A 9,355-nucleotide genomic window follows, 5' to 3' on the forward strand; every position below is an offset into this window, starting at 1 on the left:
TCAAAGGCTAAGTTAAAAGCGAAGATGGATGTAGCTGACGGGAAACAATTTTCAATTCCTGGGGTACTTAGAGCAGTGCAGAACCCCGTCTCGGTAATCAAATGATCCTGTCTTCATGGAATTGCAGAGGTTTGGCCAGCAAACCTAAAAAACTGGCCCTTAGAGATTGGCTCCTCTCCTCCAAATCCGACATTATTTTCCTTCAAGAAACTCTGGGAAAAGGGTTGGAAGTGGAAAATATGTTAAACTCCTTTCTCCCAGGTTGGAATTTCACAGCAATCGACTCATCAGGCCATTCCGGGGGGTTGGCGATAGGCTACAAAGAAGGAAGAATAAAGGTCATGAACCTATGGGGGTCAAAACAAGTAATGGGTATGGAGATCATTTCCCCAGATTTTTCCTTTCCCTTTTTGATTGTTAATATATATGGCCCCTGTCAAGGAAGGGAGTCATTCTGGATCGAGTTGTTGAACAAATCTTTGATGAAATCGTCCCTACTGATTGTGGGAGGTGACTTAAATTTTTCAATAGGGCGCGCAGAAGCATGGGGCCCCTCAGCAAGGGAAGACCCCCTATCGGACTTCTTCCACAGCCTTCTCTTGGATAATAATCTCATTGACCCGTCCCCCTCTAAACTGAAACCTACCTGGAGGAATAGAAGGATTGGGGAGGATCGCATTGCAAAAAGATTGGACCGGTTCCTCCTCTCTGAAGATTTAATCTCAAAGGCTCCTATCTTCAAGCAATGGGTGGAGGAAATTGGCAATTCTGACCATTTCCCTATTTTCCTTGATATCTCCTGCCCTCCCCCTAAACCTCCCTCCCCCTTTAAATTTAACTCTTCATGGCTACAAGATCCCTCCTTCAAAAATCTTTTTGTGGAAACATGGATTCATCTGGACAGGGAAGCAAGGGAGGACAAAAGTTTTTTATTTATGGAGAATCTCAAGAGACTGAAGAAGGCAACTACTTCCTGGGCAAAGGATAGGAAATACAAACAGAATGAAGAATTACATAGAATCAGGGAGGAGTTGAAAATTCTGGAAAGCATTGAGGAGGACGGCTATATCTCGCAGGCAACCAAGGATAAAATTCTTCAATTGGAGAAGTTTCAGAACAAAATTCTTTTGGATAAGGAGGAAGAATGGAGGCTCAAGAGCAGGGCTATATGGCTGAAAGCAGGTGACGAGAATACCAGCTTTTTTCATAATTTTGCAAAAGGGAGAAAATCTATTAACACCATTTGGAGTCTAAAAGATGAAGAAGGCAGAGAGGTAAATACATACACAGGCCTCTCTGGTCTTGGACAGAGTCACTTCCAGAGTCTTTTCTTAGATTCGGGAGAAGCCACAATAGCTGAGGTTATTAGAACTGCACAGTGTTTCCCAAGATTTGTCGAAGAGGATGAAGCAGAGGACTTATCAGCCCCCGTTACCAAGGATGAAGTTGAAGCTGCCATGAAACTCATGGGCAAAGATAAAAGCCCTGGGCCGGACGGGTGGACTATTGAACTCTTCCTCTCTTTCTTTGATCAAATAGGTTCTGAAATAACTGATGTAGTTGAAGAATCAAGACAGAAAGGAGAAGTTTACAAGCCCTTCAATTCAACATTCTTAGCCCTCATTCCTAAAAAGGATGATCCGGAGACCTTTGATGACTTCAGGCCGATATCTTTATGCAACTGCATATACAAAATTATTGCAAAGGTAATAGCTATAAGAATTTCTCCCATTCTGTCAAGGAATATCTCTATGGAACAATTCGGGTTTTTGGACGGAAGACAAATCCATGAGGCCATAGGAGTAGCACAGGAAGTCATTCACAGTGTCAGGCAGCAGAAAAAGAAAGGGGTGGTCTTCAAAATTGATCTATCTAAAGCCTATGACCGAATAAACTGGATTTACCTTCGGATGCTGCTAACTCACTTGGGTTTCAACTATTCTTTCATCAGCTGGATAATGGGTTGTATCTCCAATGTCAGCTATGCGATACTTATTAATGGAGCTGCATCCCCTTTTTTCAAAAGCCAAAGAGGTTTAAGGCAAGGATGTCCCTTATCACCTCTTCTTTTTCTTCTAGTGGCAGAGGGCTTAAGCAGGTTGATTCACAAAGCCAGAAGAGAGGAGAAGGTAAAAGGTATTGAGGTAGCAATTAATCTTTTCATTACCCACCTCCTTTTTGTCGATGATATATTTCTTTTCACTAATGGATCTATCAATGAAATTAAAGAGCTTAAAAGCATAATTGATCTGTTTCTAAAAGCTACAGGCATGCAGATTAATCATAGGAAATCCCAGGTATCTATGGCAAACATTGAAAGAAGGGAAAGATCCTTGATGCAAAATCTCTTCCCCTTCCTTCATCAACAGATGGAATCACCTTTTAAATATTTGGGCTTTTGGTTAAAACCTTCAGCATACAAGATAGAGGACTGGAACTGGCTCATTGCTAAGATTGAAGCTAGAATTTCACACTGGAGTCATAGATGGTTGTCCAGAGCAGGCAGATTAACCCTTATTTAATCAGTTCTACTAGCCATCCTTGTCTACTGGGCAGCCTTAACTTGGGTTCCAAAAGGTGTGATGGAAAAAATCAGGAGGATCTGTAGCAAATTCTTATGGGCAGGGGCTAAATAAAATTCTGTCCTCCCATGGGTAGCTTGGGACAAGCTGGCAAGACCCAAAGATTGGGGAGGATGGGGAATAAAAAGGCTCCCCGAGTTTAGCCTTTCATTGGCAGCCAAATCAGGTTGGCGGCTTATTTCGATGGAGAATCTTTGGACCAGAGTGGTCAGAAGAAAATATATCGACCCTGTCCCGATGGAGGACTGGATCAGAAGCCAGGAAAAGAGGAAAAAAAATGTTTCAGTCGTATGGAAAGCAACGGTGGAAGCTTTCTCTGTGATTGAACAAGGGCTAGCGTGGAAGATAGGTGATGGAAGTCATTGCAGGATTGGAAGGGATCCCTGGGTAGGCTGTAATGAAGCTTATGCCCTATCCCCAGGTTTACTCAGGCATCTTGAACACAAGGGCATATATACTCTAAACCAGGTGGAGAAAATTGGTCAATTTTCAATATGGGGACAGGCTTGGAAGAGTGCAGAAGATCTGGGATTAAATATCAGGTGGAAGAACGAATGGTGTTCTTATATCCAAGAACTTCACCGCTCTAATGTCAGGCTCAAAAATGAATCAGATCTTTTGATATGGGCGCAGGGGGAAACAGGCGAATATTCCCCTAAGGATGGTTACAATTTCCTTATGCAAAAGAAAGGTTGGGGCAATCCAGATTGGTGGTCGAAACTTATCTGGAAGCTTAAAGGACCTGCAAAAGCCAAGATTTTCCTCTGGTGCATGCTAAAAAGGAAAGTCCCAACCTGGGATACATTGCGAGCCAGATATCTAGTTGGACCAGGGAGATGCCCTTTGTGCAAATCAGAAGAGGAATCTATTAACCACCTTTTTATCACATGCGCTGAATCAAAAAAGATTTGGGGGGAGCTATCTAGTCTGCTCAACATCAATGCACAGCTGGGTGATGATCCTTTGGAAGCGGTTTGGAGTAGGTGGTGGCAAACCTACAAGGAAGGGAATATGAGAATCCTTCCTCTTATTTATTTCTGGGGAGTGTGGATTGCGAGAAATAAGAGCTTGTTTCAAGATAAAGACATCCCCGTTGCAATTACAGCGATAAACTGTGCAGCTATCTACTCTGCCATTCCTGTTCCTGATCTCAAAACTCCTCAAAAAATATCTAAGCCTGTAAATATCCAAGAGGGTATTCCCTGGGCCTTTTTTGACGGGGCCTCTCAGAACAACAAGGCTGGGGCTGGACTGTGTATTCATTTTAATCAAGAACATTCTCTTAAAGCCTCTGTAGGCCTCGGACCAGGCACAAATAACTTTGCTGAGATCTCTGCTTTGCGCTTTCTTCTATGTTTGCTTCTTCAGCGAAATATTCACTCAATTCAAATTTATGGCGACTCTTTGAACATAATCAATTGGGTGAACGGAAATGCTGCATGTCGAAATCAAATCCTGAAGATTATTCTTGAGGAAATACAGCGCTTAAAGTCATCTTTCAATGTCTTCATCCTTTGCCATGTATTCAGGGACAGAAACGAGGATGCCGACAGGTTCTCTAAGGCTGGTGTACAACAAGTTTTGGGAAGCTGGGCAATTACAGAATACAGGCAGGGGCAGTCCATCGTCTCGAATGACCCTCCTTTCGAACAACCTCAGTGATAGCGACACTCTGTCTCTATACGCTTTCTTGGTCTTGGATATTTCTTCATATATGTTTTTGTTCCTCTGCTTCATGTTTTAATATGTGGACAGATTTTTCATATCAGAACTCCATTATATATTCCGCATCATACTGATCTTCATCTCGCCTGAAGTTCTGAAAACAGCTTTGTAAGAGTGTGTTCTATCCTCTCTGTAGGAGACCTCGATCTGAAAAAGTTTTCTTATAGTTTTAGTGCTCAAAGACTCGCCCAAGGAGGAAGACCAAACAGGTAGCTATATGTCCATATCTTCGGAGTGTTAGTTATCTGAACTCCTTTCTAACAGTCAATTAGGACTGTGTTTTTTTTGTGTACTCTACAGCGCAACAATCTTGCAACAGGTCTGCAAGTGGATCACTGTATGTAACTTTTTATTCTGCTCAATAAAAAGTGATTTTTTTCTTCCGGAAAAAAAAATGTTTTGTAGAAGTAGAACAAGTATTATGCTTTAGGACATTGCACATACCGGTTTGTTCTATAGGTGAAATTTCTACATTCTTGACATGTAGGAAGTGAGACACTTTTTGAGGTATATACTCACAACCATAATAAAAAAAATATTGATCTTATTTCTCATTCATCATCATAATGCAATACTTTCTCTTAGTTTCACTTAGAGACAAGAAGTTTTAAGAGGATGGGTGAGCAACCATGAGCTTAGGTGAGAGCCAGAAACAAATACAACAAATCAATGTGATCATCAAGCTTGTAAAATTTAGCAAGATTTTTAAGACTATGTTGAAAAAAATAAGGAATAATCAACACATGTGAGATGTAGGAATGTGATTGGCACATATTCTAATGATATGTAAGAGTGTTTAATGTAGAGAAGTGCACCAGAACTAACTCTAGTGATTTGCAAAGGTGCATCACATATAGGGGGTGAACATACTTAAAAGAGACACCTGCAACTATAAGAATACATGAAAAAGACACTTGCATGTGAAAATGTCCTTGAAAGTGGAAAATGCTTGAGCGAAGATAAAATGAAAATTCCACTTATTAAAGTGAAAGTGAGCCAAAATGACACCCACAAATGAGAAAGTGAAACTTGTGAAAGCAAAAGTGTGCAAAAGACGAAAGTTGAGAAAACTCACAAAAATAGAAGTACAAATGCAACCAAAGTGAGGTAGGTTGTCAACAAAAGTATGCATTGATTGTCAACATGAGTTGAACATCACACAGGCACTATCTTGATTGATGGTGCTATGCTTGTTTAAGCTTGCATAAAGGGAGTGCAATGTTTTCTTTATGGAATAAATAACCATTGATGATTTATCAAATATTTCATTAATCTACCCTTTTCCTAGAACTATTATACCTTTGATATTACTTCAATTAGTTTTCTAATAATTTACAACAAATGAGACCCTTATTGGAAAATGAGACTTTATATGGACATTTATTCACTCTATATCACTTGAGCATAAAAATCTCATTGCCACCTAAAACATTTTGAAACACCAAGTGAAAGACTTGTTTCCCATACTTTTTTCCTTAAAAAATGAGAAAGAGACTCTTTTATGAGAGAAATAGATTGTGGTTAGGAATGTAACATTTTAATAAATTGTGGCTTATAAATTCAAACTTTTTAATAAACAAAGTAATCTTTTTTATTAATTATCATATTAACTAAATTAATAAAATAGACTCATTTTACCTTTAACCAATATCTTTTCTTTATAATAATTTTTTTTAGACATATTTCGATTTAATTAATTTTTTAGTGATATCTATATTTTATTATTTTTTCTTATAAAATTTTACTACAATATATTAGATAATCATTTTCTTCTTTCCTCTCAAAATGTATTCACTACGTCCACCCTTTAAATTATGTGCACAATATACTTTTAAAAACTTATTAATAATGCTCCATAAAAATTCACGATTAACCTCTAAATTGTCTAGGTCCTAATTAAGCCCCTAAACATACATTAAACCCCCAACATCTTAACCCCATTCCCATATTCCCTTAATCTCCTAACCCTAAGCCCTTAACCCCTAACCCCTAATACCTCAACCCCTAACCCCTTATCCTAAGCCCATAAAGTAATTAACATGACCTAACCCCTGAATCGACCATAATGAAAATAATCAAATATTATTTATCCACATCAATATGACATCATAGGTAAAACACCTCTTGAAAGAATATAAAATACATTTGCAATAGAAAGACAATACAAATACATACAATCTAAAATAAAATATACATATAAACATTTACAAAAAAATTTACAATATTACAAAGACATATAATGAATAACTTACTAATGGACGATATTCATGGCCACCTTCAGCGTGTCCATAATCTCTACAATAATTTTTTGCTCACTTTATTAGAATTCTCCTTGGCCTCAAGCCCTTGCAATTTCTACAAGGGAAATAAGAACTTCGTTCCTCAGAAGACCCTGATGCCTATCCCACATATCCTTGATCTCCTTAAGAAATGTTATGTGAATTGATTTGCCACAAAACTTTTAGTGATGATTTTTTTCACCAATTAACCTCAAAATAATCCTACAACCTTTCAAAACAATCGCAACTAATATAGAAACTATGTCGAAGTTATATGATGTTCGAACCTCTCTCTCTCTCTCTCTCTCTCTCTCTCTCTATATATATATATATATATATATATATATATATATATATATATATATATATATATATATATATATATATATATATATATATATAAACAATATTATATATAATTATAATATTAAAGTTAACAATGTAAACTAAGAAACAGGAACTATAAACTCAAAACGGGAACTCTAACCAAAAACCCCCAAAACAACATGAAAAGCAGTGCTAAAAATGAAAAGTGTTGATGTTGGAATAACACTTTTTTTTTTCTAGGGTAAATTGTCAACATGTTTTAAAAATGGCAATGAAAACCAATTTTCTATGCAAAAATTGTGCAAAAAACACCCTCAAAATGAAAAGTGTTGATGTTGCAATAACACTTTTTTTTTCTAGGGAAAATTTTCAACATTATGAAATAATGGGATAAAAGAATTTATCATGACTCCGAAAAACATTAAAATTTCAAAAGAATAATGAAAACATATCATTAAAAATTAAAATTAAAATTAAAACAATGAAAAAAACAAACAAAAAACAAAATGTAAATAAAAATATATATTAAAAACAAAACATAAAATTAAAAAAAAAAATAAATATATATATATATATATATATATAAAAAAAAAACAAAAAAAAATCAAATATATAAAAAAGACAAAAAAAGCAAACATAAAAAAAATAACAAAAAAAAAAAAAATCAATCATAAAAATGTTAAAAAACAAAAAAACAAAATTCACCTATAAAAGATAAGAATTAAAAATTAAAAAGAAAATATATATATATATATATATATATATATATATATATATATATATATATAGATTGAAGGATATATATTGAAGAAAAAATGACATAGCATATTGAGGGATATATATTGAGGAGAGGTGAAGTGAACCATACAAAGTGACGGAGAGGCGAAAAATGGCGGCACTGTTTGTTAATGGACAGGACGGCAAAGGAACCAAGGCCTGTGTAACGGGTGCGTCTGGTTTTGAGGCCTCATGGCTCGTAAGGTTGACTGATGACAAGGGAAAAACCATTCACGCTTCTGAGCGCGATCCATGGGGGTTTCAACTTGCATCCTCCCTGCTCGCTGATATTTTTGACTTGCAGGCACACGCCGGTTCGAAGGGACTTCAGGAGAAAGTCATTGCGGATCACTGCGGAAACCATGTGAGAGACTATGCCTCGAAGGGTTTGAAAGGAAAAGCGGCAGGTGACTCCATGGGAAGAGCCATCGAGGGCATAAAGGCAGAGTTCTTCTTTCGTTTCTGTCCAGATCCGATGATTGCAGTCCCTGTCGTCATTGTTATTGTGACTATCAGGGTCCATAGAGAAAGGAGATGGAGTGCGGGCGTGCTTAGGAGCTTGGATTTCCATTACCAGCTTCGAAAACCACTTCTGCCAAAAACCTCGAAGGTTACGGGGCAAGTGTTTGACAAAATGCCCAAACCAGATTTTTCTATAAATAGAGGCTTTTTCTTCAGTAAAAATGGAGCCTTCAGGCCGGAACGCAGCTTATATCTAAGGTATGATGGAAAAACCCTTTTTACAGAATATCAGAATGTTGTTCTATCAATATATGAAGTAGATCTGAGCACCTACATACCATGGGGCTCTGCCTGGGAGACATTACCAAGGGACAGCCAGATCTGGAAACCCCATGGGATGGAAAAAATTAAAAAAAACAGGGGAATGCCAGGGTAAAGATTGGATCCAGATCTTCATCAAACAAACAGGGGGCAGCCACTGCTGCATGCGACTCAGCAAAAATTCAAACATACAAGGGCTAAAAAACAAAGTACAAATCCAACTGGGAATTCCCACAAGACTCCAGAACCTGATATGTGCAGGGCGTAGCTTACAGGACCATCTTACTCTACAGGAATATGGGATCTGTCAGGATACAACCATATACCTTAATCTAAGACTGCGTGGAGGCTGCAATGGTTCTGGCTCAAAAACCACAGGCTCCTTTCGTGATGCAGTAAAGGGGAAGGGAAAGATGCAGGACAAACCAATGTTACCACCAGAACAACCTGGGCCACATATAGTAGAACAAAAACTGGAACATGCTATGCTCCAAGTTACTATACCGGAGGTAACTGAAATACACTCTGATTTCACAAAACATGCTGTAATATGTAGATTCAATGGTTTCTGGCCAAAATCAGATGCTTTACATCAATGGATACATTCCCGCTGGACTCCAGAATGTAATATATACCTATGTTCAAAAGGGTTTTTTATTGTACAATTCCACACATAGGAAGAAAGGGATAGCATCATCAATGAGGGGCCATGGTTTTGGGGTAGTGCAGGTCTCTTTATTACCCCTTGGTTTGCTGATTTCGATCCAAACACTATGAAAATCACAACAACACCTGTCTGGGTGAGGCTTCACAACCTCCCATTACATCTCTGGCACCCCACAGTTTTATATGCCATTGGGAATTCCTTGGGGAAACTCCTAA

General features: G+C 37.7%; 1 protein-coding gene across 1 annotated transcript; it reads left to right on the forward strand.

The window, feature by feature from the left end:
- Positions 1 to 935: 935 nt before the first annotated feature.
- On the forward strand, positions 936 to 4,244 carry LOC149167474 (uncharacterized). The gene is made up of 2 exons (XM_089430496.1): positions 936 to 2,136; positions 2,659 to 4,244. The coding sequence occupies exons 1-2, from the start codon at positions 936 to 938 to the stop codon at positions 4,242 to 4,244; spliced, it is 2,787 nt and encodes a 928-aa protein (XP_089286622.1).
- Positions 4,245 to 9,355: the final 5,111 nt, after the last annotated feature.

This window comes from Pinus tabuliformis, chromosome 5_1 (assembly GCF_031772625.1).
Source record: "Pinus tabuliformis cultivar Carrire ecotype Pingquan chromosome 5_1, CPIR1, whole genome shotgun sequence".
NCBI classification, from domain to species: Eukaryota; Viridiplantae; Streptophyta; class Pinopsida; order Pinales; family Pinaceae; genus Pinus; species Pinus tabuliformis.

Excerpts from the sequence above, each read along its gene's own strand:
- LOC149167474 (XM_089430496.1), top strand. The coding sequence starts at position 936 with ATGGAGAATCTCAAGAGACTGAAGAAGGCAACTACTTCCTGGGCAAAG. Across the intron at positions 2,137-2,658 it reads AAGAGAGGAGAAGGTAAAAG|CTTGGGACAAGCTGGCAAGA; the intron begins GTATTGAGGTAG and ends TCCCATGGGTAG.